At 32.3% G+C, this 13,114-nt stretch overlaps 1 protein-coding gene across 1 annotated transcript; it reads right to left on the reverse strand.

Moving 5' to 3' along the window:
* Positions 1–1,802: 1,802 nt before the first annotated feature.
* On the reverse strand, positions 1,803–10,631 carry LOC138325528 (myb-like protein X). Its single transcript, XM_069271258.1, has 9 exons — positions 10,347–10,631; positions 9,237–9,320; positions 8,473–8,521; positions 7,869–7,921; positions 7,167–7,241; positions 6,390–6,458; positions 5,909–6,034; positions 5,572–5,658; positions 1,803–4,974 (listed from the first exon to the last, which is right to left on the reverse strand). The coding sequence occupies exons 1-9, from the start codon at positions 10,401–10,403 to the stop codon at positions 3,070–3,072; spliced, it is 2,505 nt and encodes an 834-aa protein (XP_069127359.1). The 5' UTR covers positions 10,404–10,631; the 3' UTR covers positions 1,803–3,069.
* Positions 10,632–13,114: the final 2,483 nt, after the last annotated feature.

Below are 13,114 nucleotides of genomic sequence, written 5' to 3' on the forward strand. Positions count from 1 at the left end.
GGTAGGGCAGGATTAATTCCTTGTGATTCAAAAATCTAAACTTATTTCATTTCACATAACTGATTTCAAATACATCTCCATATTGAAATGCACATCCCCGTTTGATGTCAAAGATGTATGTTTCTCTCGCAAGTTGACATTTTGCGTGTGTGTGGCTATGGGGATAGTAGTATATACCATTGTTTTAATAGATAAACTAAATATCGTGGCCAGGTACCGAAGGTTCTGACCTATAATTGGTAGGATAATAAACTTATGAATTGAAGGATTAAATAGTTTGGTATATTTAAATGACGGTATCCATTGACGATCAGAGTTAGTCATGCTCATTCTATGTTTACATAGTTAAAATACTAGGGATGTAGGTCAATACACAGATTTTTTTAAATCATAAAGTATCATTCTGTTGTTTCAAATACTTACTTATGAATCATATTGTATATGTAATACATGATGTATATTAAGTTTACATATGCATATCATATCATACTGAAATTATTATTATATTCCACATCATGAAAATATATTTGACAGTGAATAATATAGAATTGCAAATATTTTGATTTTTGAATATTAAAACATTAACTTAAAATCTTATGAATCAATGTACGAAACACATGTACAAACCTAATAATATTACTATTAAATTACTGTTTAAAGGAATAATTTATTTCACTATTTGTTTATTTTGAGCTGAAACTGTGATTTTGCATATTACTATTACCTATGCGCTGCAATATACAAAGTCTATATATTTTAAGTGGATTGATAAAAGTATTTTTTTGGGAAAAAGACAAATATATTTAATTGTAAGATAAGGTGTATGTATATCATTGAAAAGTTGATATTGACATTGCCATAGACATTTTGTCATATTAGACGGTAATATGATATATTTCAAACAATATTTGTATATGATGCGAAAAATGAATCCAATACTAGTGCGACGCTAAGGAATGGAGAACAGACATACAAAATACACCATACTATTCTCAAGTCTGAAACTTAATGTTTTGTCCCATTGTGTTTATGACAGCAAAAATAAAAGTTCTAAAAATTAAAACATCAAATATTCCTAATGAATGCCTGTTCTCTTAGTTTTATATAAATCTCTGTCGTGTTAATAAAATGCATAATTATATTTATATATTTATAATATAATACACTTAAATGTATCTGTCTAAAATGATCCTATAAAGTCAAGGGAAGTGGTCAACTGGTCAGCATGTGTAGTTTGCCATATAAACATTGTACATCAATGCTCGGGATTTCTCGAGATTTCAGGAATATTTTCCGTTCTTTACTACAAGCCTAATTAACTTTCTATTTTTCATCAAATAATATCATCATATAATGAGCTAATCAAACTGATCTCAGGACAAAATTTGATATTTTTTATAACAAAGACTATTGCAAACCATAACTGTCGCCAGAGTGGACGACTTATACCGCCGTTGCATAAATTTAGAAAAAAAATCCATTAAGAGGGGGCATTACAGAACTCTATATATTTTACTCAACTCCCTTTTACCTCAGGGTTCACTGTAACAAATTTTATCAAAATTTGTTAAGTATTTGAGGAGGAGTTCGCCGGACAAAGTTGTGTCTACAGACAAACAGACAGACAGTCAGACGGACAGACGGACAGATGGAGAATGCGATTACAGTATATCTCCCTCTCTTAATTTCATTGCGGTGGTGTAAATACAGTGAGACTTTAATGGTATTAAATAAATAAAGCGGTTTTTCGGTTTCATCAACCTCATTATGAAAATTACATAGAACGGTTTCAAACTATAGCAGAGAGGATTCAGAACATATTTTATTCAACATATTCAATGAAATTACAAAGCAAGAGTGGAATGAAAATCTGTTGTTAGGATATAATGAAATGATGAAAAATGAACATACAAATTATTTTTGTGCTAAAACATAATCAAAGTATACCCGTAATTGTCGAAGCATCTATCCAGCTCCATTAGTCCTATTATTGCACTGATTAAAGAATGTCTGTTTCTGTAAATACCATATAGCAATAAAAACCTTGTATTGACACGCTTATATTCACCACTCATAGCTTTGACCTACTGATGGTTTATCGTTTCAAACGTTAGCATCATATTTATTAGAATTAAAGTTCGATAAGTGTAGGTGTAGTTTAGTTTGTAATTTCGGTAATTGATCAGTAGACAACATGCATAATAAATATAGGATCTTACATGAGTGTTCATTTCATATGAGATTTTATAAAACGAGTCTAAGAAGTTTTCATTTTTGCGAGCCTTGGCGAGCAAAAATTAAAACTTTCGAGACGAGTTTCATAAAATTTCATATGAAATGAACACAAATTTAAGATACTTTTTATCACATAACTACAAATACCTACATAACAAAGAATTTCACGTCAAAATGTATTCCAAAAATCCAACGGAGGCCGCCATTTTGTCCCGCGGTCATCGTAATTCTGACGTCACGTCATTTTTCCTGGCGTCATTTTATTGTTTATGTGTGATGTCACAATGACTTTTAAGCCAATAAAAATCGCTCCAGGTCATATAACACTAGTTACAAATGCAAAAACATTATACGGGCGAAACTTTTTCGTAATTTCTTACGATCCAATCACGGTGTCATTTGTATTTGGGAAAAAGTATTGTTTATTTTTTACGTTGGTCTGAAATTTGATTTTTGTAATTTTGCTTTTAGGGTGTCCCTTTTTGTCTTTAGTATGTTATGCTTCGTATATATACAGTATCTCTTTCAATGATACCCGCATATCTCTTCTCAACACACTGTTTCCTCTTTGACCCACCAAAGAAGTGATGTTGTATACTTTTCAAATTACTAGCATCATGATTAATAACGGGACAAAAGAAATTACAATAATTCTAATGATTTCATTGTTGGCATGAGTATCTTTTCCTGTAATTCTTTCCATCACATAATCAATAGATGCCAATTCAAGCGATTAAGTATCGATATTACCAGTGTCATGGGTATTCTCTCGTTATTGTCGTTCACATTTAGGGTACAAGCGATACAGTATGAGTGTCATCGATTTCCTTTTTATCACTGTTCTCCCTTCCTATTGATTTCAGATGTATGATCGGTAGATACAGGTGGTATGGTATTGGCATCGTCTGCTTCAGCATTGTCCTTTTTCCCTGCGTCATCGTCCAAATTTAGGGACACCAGAGGTATCTTTTCATCAGTTCTACTTTTGTCGTCGCTAGCAATGATATTTTCTCGTATGAGAGAGGAGTCATCAATGTCCTTCTTGTCATTAATGTCACAGTTATCTTTCATCTGATTATTTTCAGTAACATCACCAAATCCGTCTGTTTTATCTCCGAGATCCTCGTCAACATAAACTGCGAACGTTGACTCGCCAAATGAGCTATTGTTCGGAATGGTATCTTTAATATCAGCATATGGTTTGTTGTTTGCTTGTTCAGAAGCGCTGTGGTTTGAGATGTTAGCATCGTCTCTTTCGTCCTTTTCCCTTTCGTCTCCGTCAGATGACGGTATAAGAGTTATTTTCTTCACTTCATCTAATGCAGTACTAGTGTTGTCATTATTTTCCGTTTCATGTGACGTTCTGTCTGGGCCGTTTTTGTCTGATTGGTCAGCAGCACTGTAGTGTGTAATGCCATCTTCCTTCGTCTCATCGTCTCCCCTCTCATCACCTTCCTTTACCGGTAAAGGAACAGCGCTCTTATCTCCCTTAATTTCATTTTTGTCAGTTTCATTTGGCGTTTCTCTAGTTGATTTGTCTGACATGCTCTTATTAGAAATATCGTCCTTTATTTCACCGTTTTCATTTCCATCACCTTCATCAACATTTACAAGAACAGCCGTCTCTATTTCACCATTTCCATTTATTTTAGGAGACGTTTCTTTATTCGTTTGATTCGAAGTGCTTTCGGTTGAGATGCTGTCATCTTCCTTCTTGTTATCATTTCCTCTAGCATCGCCCACCTTTACTGGTACTAGAACGACGGTCTCTATTTCATCATTTTCATCGGTATTGCATTCAGTAGATCTTTCTTCATTCGATTGAGCAGACACGTTGTTGGTGAGAATGTTGTCAATTTCCTTTATTTCATCACTTTTCGCCCCATTACTAACATCAATAGGTAGGAGAATAGCCGTCTTAGTTTCTTCATTATCATTACCGTCGCTTTCAACTTTTTCCGTAAATGATTCCATGTTGGACTGATCTGATGCGCTGTGGTCAGAAAGACTGTTATTATCAATTCTTTTATCGTGCCCAATGCAATCAGTTGCTTTGACTGGTATTATCACTACGCTTTCAATTCCATCATCTTTTGTATCGTGCTCTTCTTTTTCAGCAGATTTTTCGGTATCGGTATTTGATTGAATTGCATAATTTATATTTTCCTCGTCTCTGCGGTCATTTGCTGTCGTGTTTGTCTCTTTCTTTGTAGAAATCGGGACAAGCACCAGAGTCTGGTCGGGTAAACTATGGTTTGAAATATTGTCATCGTTTTCATCTTTCATATCGTCTGTGACGTCAGAAGTATTTGTTTGTGTTAGGACTAATGTCTCCACTTCATCCTCTGGAACAATGTCACTAATTTCTCTGTCACTTGTGGTTTTCTTAGAGGCGGACGCAACTAGTAATATGGATCCCCTTTCTTTACTAGCGTTTGAAATGGTATCTTCATCTTTATGTGTCGATGATGAATCATCGCTGTTCTCATTGAGGTAGTCTATAGTGGTATTGTCTTGTATATCCCGTTCCGTTGCTTCACTCACAACGATCAGACCAGATGAATTGATCCTGTTGTCCTCTTCTTCCTGTTCGGTTGAGGTTTTGTCTTTTGACGATCCTGCAGTCACGGATTCCATATTTGTATCTTCAACGTCTTGTTCCTCGTCTTCATTAGGTTTGACTTTCAGCTTCTTATGGACTCTTTGTAGGAATATGCAGGACGTCAAGCCACCCAAACACTGTGGAAAGAATAGTCATTGATTTGGGGTTATTTTTTCCAAAAACCGAAATAACACCCATTTCAGCAGTGTCATATGTATGGTATTTCTTTTAAATGTAAAATCACGCTTGGCAATTTTCAGGCACACGTCATGCTATGCAATATACGCGTTCACACTCTTTGTTAATTAAGATGATTTATATTTTTTTCTTAATACGAACTTAGATTAATCAAACAATATCATGTTGAGCTATTTAACTCTCTATCTTATAAATACTACTTATGACATGCTCCAAACTTTGTATTTGGTTTGACTATTGTAATTCTTTTCAAGAAAGGTATAGGCTTTGGTGGGGAAATGGATATTCCATAGTTTGTTCAATGTATCAATAGGGTTCAAACATTAATACATTCATATTGAGAGTTAATGGTGCAACGCAATGTACCTAAATAGTTTAGCAAACACAACTTCTGTTCACAGCCTGATGTTTGTATTTTGTTTGATCTATTTCAAGTTCAGTTTTCTTTTTTTTTCTTAACACATTTGTGGCACTTGATTTTCTCTTATATTCAGTAACACGTTGTTTTTTCTGTTCAATAGTTGGTGTTTACCTACCTCTATCACTGCTATGCCTAGGATGACAGAAGCCCATATTGGAATGTGATCATTTAGCCAGTTCTGCATCTGAGTCAGACAGTTCGCCTGTAACATAAACCACGCTTAATGTGACCCAAAAGGGTATGCATCGAATGTATTTTGTCATGTCATACTTCACGATTTCACTTGAGAAGGATGTGAACGCCAACGTTTGATCCGTGAAACAATAATATGGATTTTAACATCATTGATTCACTTACTGCATAGTCGGTTTTAACGATGTTCATTTTTAAGCAAGAATGTAAAAATAACTTTATCATATTAAAAATTTTGCTTTTAGACAAATCGTTCTTACCGTAAACAGAGTATCTATTGTTTTTTCGATGATGCCAGTGACGTCATACACAACAAAACAACTCGAGGGATAGGACTCCACGTCCGTTCCATACTCTGTATAGTTTTCTATACCACAACATTTCAGCTGTAAAGAAAACAATAATATCATTATTCTGCGTTATTTTTGAGACAAAAATATTACATATGTGATTTGGCAATATATTAACATATGAATGTATATTCTTTTTTTCATTTAAAAAACGCAATGTGCATCTTGTAAAGTAATATTTCTATCAAAACAACTGGCAATTTGTCGTTAAATGATTTTGGTAATGAAAGCATTGCTACCTGCTAATTAAGACTTTATACCTATCAAAAGCACATTAACGGAATTTCATTTCGATTTCTGACGTCAAATATATTCTTAAAAATTTGATCTCAAACAGATGTATGTATCTAGCGACATTAAGTCAATCTTTCGACTGGTAAATTCTCTTTACCTCTTCCTGTATCTTATACTGTGTGTCAGCATTCAAACCGCCCCAGGAATCAACCATGACGCTAGGGATCTAAAAGTATTTAAATAATGATATCAATAAAATTTAATTATAATCTTAAGCATTGTATAACTAGTTAAAATATTGTTCTGTGCTCAGTAGTAAAGCTTTAATCTGAAACTGGGCTCTGAATTGATGTCTAGTCTGGCTCATAGATGACAAATAATTAGGACTGTTCAAAAAATGAAGTGTTACTTCCATTATTTATTCGGCATTCGAAAAAGATAAAGGCTTTCTTTATTTTCTTTATAATTCATATTTTTTATAAGCATTTATAATTTTTTTTTGTGTTCATACTACTCTGATTTTCTGATTGGCCTATTCTTTATTTACATATAGCAAGGAACAAAATAACACTGCCATTACGTCTTCATAAAAAAAGTAAAAAAAATCAATCGAATCTTACATTATGAGTTATTTTATTTAATAAAATTAATTATAAGCATTCGTTTCACATTTTTTTTATCTAATTGGTATTATAAAAAAATTGTAAACTTCTCTAATAATGATTCACAGAATTTGCACACTTTTTTTTAGACCTGTATGAAATTAAAATAGTAGTGACATCAATACTTAAGAATTGTTTGAGACAATGCTACTAACAAAATATAATAGGAAGCAGATATAGTATAATGCAGTTTTCCATAACTATTTGCTTTACATACGATAACTGGTAGCCTCATATTAAGTCATCTAACTTAAGGCGAGAAATAATGTTACCTGTGTTTGTTCTGCGTATATAAAAAACACGAGTCCTAGCTCCAAGAACAGCAAGGTAATCATGAACGCAACATACTACAAAAGAAAGAAACCATTTTCACGTTAAGTATGTGTAACCCAATACAGACAGTTTGATATTGAAAAGACATTAACTGTTCAGATTAGGAAACTATGCAATAATACGTATATGCAACGGATAACCCATACATATTTCATGGGTTTAGGTTACCTTAGAAAACAGAGAATAACACAAACTTAATTCATGACATAAATGTTAGATTAGATACAATGCCAATTATAATATACAAATGTATATATATATGATAAATTCCGTCTTCGCATTTTACAGGGTTACCTCCCCTGCGGGAAAGCATTGATTGTGTTGATGGCGTTACAATCAGTACTACACGCAAGGGTAGATAACTCTGTAATATACAAATACAGAATAAGAACACCATGTAGCGTATATAAACAGCTGTACACAATATTCATTATGCTATAAAGTAAACAAACTTATTTTCGCGACACCAAGATTTCGCGTTTTGGTGCCGTATGGCATCATTGTGGCGTCTTAGACTCGTATGGTTTATTGTTGCTATCATTTGTGAAACATTTTTGTGGCGAATTATTTTCGCGATTTATCATACAAAAATGAATTAGTTTAATGTATCAAAGTATGTAAATTAAGGTTAGTCTACTTACTGTTTTCAGTATACATAATCCTTTGCAGAATCCTGCCGCACACCCTATTCCCCCTGTTTGTGATTAAAACATATTTAATTGTGACATTGTATATACAATGGGATTTGGCAAAAGTTTTCCAAATTTTATGACGTCCACTCTGTAACATAATTTTAATAGAGTTCTTTGCCTTATACGAGTTTGTTGTCTTTTCATATAATAGAGTTATCTGCCCTTGAAGGTACAATGTATATTTGTGTTTTGTGAGCGAATGTTACGTGGTTTTCTTTTGAAAGTTTAACGTTACGCTCACAAAAACATGACGTAACAATCCTCACTTTCCCACAAGGGCAGATAACACTGTAATATGCAAAAACAAAAGGTAGAAAGTTTGTTTTGGAGAAAATAAGTACTATATGTGTTTAAAATGTCTTAAATATTTTTATTAAAATAAACTATTTAAGTAAATAGAAGAAACGCAATGGGCAACATTAGTTTAGTTGAAACCAAATTTTTCAATAGTCACATAGCTGAAAATAGTTGTTAAGCTAATTATAAGTCATACAATATGCGGATTGTTGAAAAAGAAAAAGCACAGAACAACATAGTGTGAGATTATACTCACCGATAACCAGGATCACGAAACCAAGACATAAACTTGTCAAAGTGACGATCTATCAGAAAAAATGATAATTTCGATTAAAAGCATTATGTCATACAGTTGATTGTTTTCTAAGATTTATTTGATAATATATTACATTTAAATCTGTCTATAAAAACCAATTTATGAACCAAGAAAATTGGCCTTTAAAGAAAAGTGTTTTTATAGATAAGGTAAATTCTGTTGAAATTGACTCTTAGAGATCCCGAGAAAGTGGCCGTTATACTTAGGTGGTCGCTAAGACAGATTTTACTGTAATAGATACATTGATTAATTTGTTAAAATAACATTTTCATGGATTTTTTTAAAAATGGAAATCACTTATTTTACCAATGAAAACTGTTTGCACTTGAAATGCACATTTGAACATTGACATATGAACAAGGTAAAGAAATGCAAAATTATAATGAAACTTTTTTTCAATGATAGGAAATAATAAATAATAATAATAAGAAAGCCAAAGAAAATATGTCCGTCTACATTAAAATGAAGAAGGTGTATCGTTAGAATTATATTAAACTTTCACATTGGATTGGTCTTGGGTAAATCAAATTCTTTATTTGGGGGAAAGTTGTATTTCATACTATATTGATAAAAAATGTTTACCAGTTTAATTACTTTCTTAGCACCCTCTTTGACAATTCGTTAATTGCATTTTCCAAACGTGTTATCAAAGGCGATTTCTTAGTTTACATTTTTGCTTTTGTAGTACATGCAGAGATACTTACATGTGTACCAGAAATAAATTCATTTGCATTAGGAATGGTTGCTAGAGTCCATGACACAAATCCAACGAGAACGAGCCCAAGGCACTGTAACAGAAACAGTGAAAATAAATAATATGAAATTATTTAGTGAGATTGTATTGCCATAATTAGCAAATGAATTGAGCAAAGTCAATCTAACTTACAAACGTCCTTTATATAAAAAATCACAGTGTATGATATAAGTACATAAACGCCATCTAAGTTTTATAGTTATATATGTCGTTACTGGAAGAAAAATTGACATGTTATTTTTTCTTAATTAAACTATTGAAAAAGATCAGATTTGATGGATTAAGCTGTGAAAATCATTCAACTGGCTTCATGCGCTTTATAAACGTTAGTTACAATACAAAATCTCTAAATAAATTAAACAATATATGCCTAATGTAACCTCATATCCAGGACTCAAAAGTTATATTCATTACTACGTTTACATTTATTTCTCTATATGCAGTGCAGAACTTATAATGATATAACAAAACAACAAGAAAAAATAAACTACACAAATATTGTTTAAGATGGGTTAAAGATGCGTTCCCGCCTATTTGCAGTCAATTTTTGGTATCCGAAATTATTTCTTACATATTTTCTTGGCTACATAAGGTATGCGATTTAAAAACTATCTGGTTGTTTCTGTAATAAAATACAGAATAAATTCATTATTTGCTATTTATTAGGAATTAAAAATATTTGGAGAATGAGATAGAAGCTTCAAATAACTAATGATTTGTAACAATGATAAATGTATAAAAAAAATCCTTAATTTTAAAGCAACCACAATGGGAAAATATATGTACATTTATTTGAAAAGCATGAGCGGAAAAAACTATTTTCTCTCTATTGCCATGCTCTGTATTCTAAAAAAGATATACATTTTTGAACGATTTCTTCTTCGAGTTGCTTGATAAATGTTTTCATACAACGCTCATAACACACATAACAAATGTATATACATATAAACTGAATTTGAGGAGAATGAATTCAAAATACTCTGGTACTATTCGTTAAATAAATGGAGTAAAACATTATCGTGCCATGTGTAGACGCAAGAAATAGAAGAAATATACTTACCAAAAATAGGAAATTGAAGAATACAAATGCCAATTGTCTTGATGAACATTTAGCCATTGTTTACACACAATAAATCACAGATTGTCACATATCACACAATATTTACTGCCGTTTTAGATTTACATCCTTAATTACATAAAGACTTCAAATATCATCGAAAATGTCGAGGAACATCACAACACAGTTGATATGCGTTCGTGTAGATATTACTATTGTTTAGTATGATTCGTTACACTTAGACTTTAATGACTTAGTCAAATATGGCGGATGGGTACCAAGGGACTGAGCACGGCAATTAAAGGGCTAATATAGAGAGGGATTGCGTGGGGATTAAAGGGACAAATATATTTCAGGGCGGTTTGCCATAGTAATGAGCCTTAGTCATGATATGTAAATAGATGATAGGTACATGGGATTTAATACACATAACTATACATAATACAAATGGCTCTGTTTACATTAATTCTAGATGGAGATATTGATTTCAGTGATCAACAACTCAGTCATCAAGAATTTATTTTTCAAGAGTGGTATAAGGATATGTGGGTACTATTTGATAAACAAATTAAGTATACTGAATGGCTATGAAATATCTAATATATCCAACCAGTTCAATAATCAGACATCATTTAAGGGAGCACCATAAATTTAATTTTAATAACCTCCCGTTATTTAATTTTGATAAATTTAATGTTACATAAACACAATCGTATGGATATATTTATTGTGAATACAAGCAAATATTTTCTTTCATTATGTATAAGACAGGTAATCTGATATGTATCTGACTATATGTATGATAAAACTATCGTGATGCCTCATTAAAACACATTTCATAAATTTTGTTGGGTTGCGATTGGCTAATTTCATGCGACAGGTATTACTATGCATAGGACCAATAGGGCCAATAACTTTCTGTCAGAATTAAAGTACAGTAAAACACAGTTATAACGAACCACTGGAGGTCGACGGAAATATATCGTTATAAACATACAGTATTTTGTTCAAAACATATCATTAGCATTTTATCCAGTGAATCCGGCCGTATTATATCACTAGTCTTATATAATAAAGAGTTATTTCCCGAGCAGGAAACCCAATGTAACTTCATAATAGAAACCGTATAATGCCGTCAGGAAAAATGACATGACGTCAGAATTGCAAGGACGGCGGGATAAAATGACTGCCTCCGCTGGATCTTCGTTGTATGTTCTAGCGTTGAAGTTCTTTGATATGTAGGTAGTTGTGCTAACGCGCCCCATAGAATATATTCTAAGAGTAATTGCTCCATACAAGCTTGGTTAACATAAAAGCGAAATCTAATCCCTATATGTGATAACATATCCTAAAACTATGTACATTTCATAGGAGATTTGATGAAAGGAGTCTAGAAGTTTTCATTTTTGCTAACCAAGGCTTGCAAAAATAAAAACTGAAAGAGTCGCTTCATAACATTCCGTATGAAATGATATTCATTGTTAGGATCCTATATTTATGACGATTGCTTTTCATATAAAGGGATACGTTAACTTCAAATTACTTGTAACAAGCGCATGTAAGACTTTATCTGAAAACTTTCAAATACCAAATTTCAATTCCTTTATTATTATTTTTTTTTTCCAATCAAATTTAAGAATATTTATATTAGCTTAAATATGATCACTTCGCATTATGTTATGGTGATAATGTTATCTAATGGATGATTTGTGCAAAGTGTATGTCTCACACCTGTGTTCAAAACCTAAAGTTTAATAGCATTTTACTTCTTAATATAAATTCTATTTTGCATTTTTCGAGCAAAATAATCATATACACAGAAACGGGAAATTATCGCTGTTCTAGTAAAATGCCTGAAAAATGAATGACTGAGATGGAAGACATTCCCACTAGAAGATGGTAAGAACACAAGTGGTATATCAATCTACGGTACATGGTCCTAATTTCATGAACATTCCTAACTTCAAGACATTCCTTAACTTAAAATTCTCCATAGGAAAGCATTACAGATGATAAGGAAGGGTCCTTAATAACATAAGTTTTTCCTTAGCTTCTGTAATGATTTCCAATGGGGAATTTTAAGTTTAATGAATTCCTTAAAACTACAGAATGTTGATGAAAATGGGCCATGGCATACTCAACTCCAGTGTAAACATGGGGAGTCGTCTAGGGTCAAAATTTTGAGCTAGTGAAACCAACATAATGTAACTAACATTGTCGGTTATGTAATGAAATGAACATGTAAGAATTAAGTTTTATGATACAATGCATGACGGTAAGCTTATAACACAAAAATAGTGTGAAACCTATCGCCTTATAATGATGAGAGTACACTATGGCGTTTGTGTTATTGCTCTATAATATAAATATACCGCATGATATACGTATTCATATCAATCCTTGTAATACAATGTCCACTACACACCAATCTGTCGAAATAGTAAATACTCAAAAATATGTACCCGATGATAAAGACCATAGGTATATAGTGACCGAATGGGAATCTGAAATTGTAGCTTTAAAAAAGTTTGGCCTTCAATTTCAACATCTTCTATTCCAAATAAGATGCAAAAGGATTTGGTATCAGGCAAAGCCTATATTAGCCATCTCCAAAGGTTTCGCCTTAAAATAAAGGTTAGCTTACTTCGTCTTAACATCGACTTCATTTCAATGGTAACTTTACTTCGCGATCTAGGCTTCTAAAGTTTAATTTTCCCCTATATAAAACTTTTTTTGTGGTGATTTAATTCGCGAAAATCGATGTCACGCGA

Source organism: Argopecten irradians, chromosome 6 (assembly GCF_041381155.1).
Source record: "Argopecten irradians isolate NY chromosome 6, Ai_NY, whole genome shotgun sequence".
In the NCBI taxonomy this organism is placed as follows: domain Eukaryota; kingdom Metazoa; phylum Mollusca; class Bivalvia; order Pectinida; family Pectinidae; genus Argopecten; species Argopecten irradians.

Coding starts and splice junctions, on each gene's coding strand:
- LOC138325528 (XM_069271258.1), bottom strand. CDS start 10,403: ATGGCTAAATGTTCATCAAGACAATTGGCATTTGTATTCTTCAATTTC. Junction 8,522..9,236: donor AATTTATTTCTGGTACACAT/GTAAGTATCTCT, acceptor TTTTTCTGATAG/ATCGTCACTTTGACAAGTTT. Junction 5,659..5,908: donor CAATAGATACTCTGTTTACG/GTAAGAACGATT, acceptor TTTATGTTACAG/GCGAACTGTCTGACTCAGAT.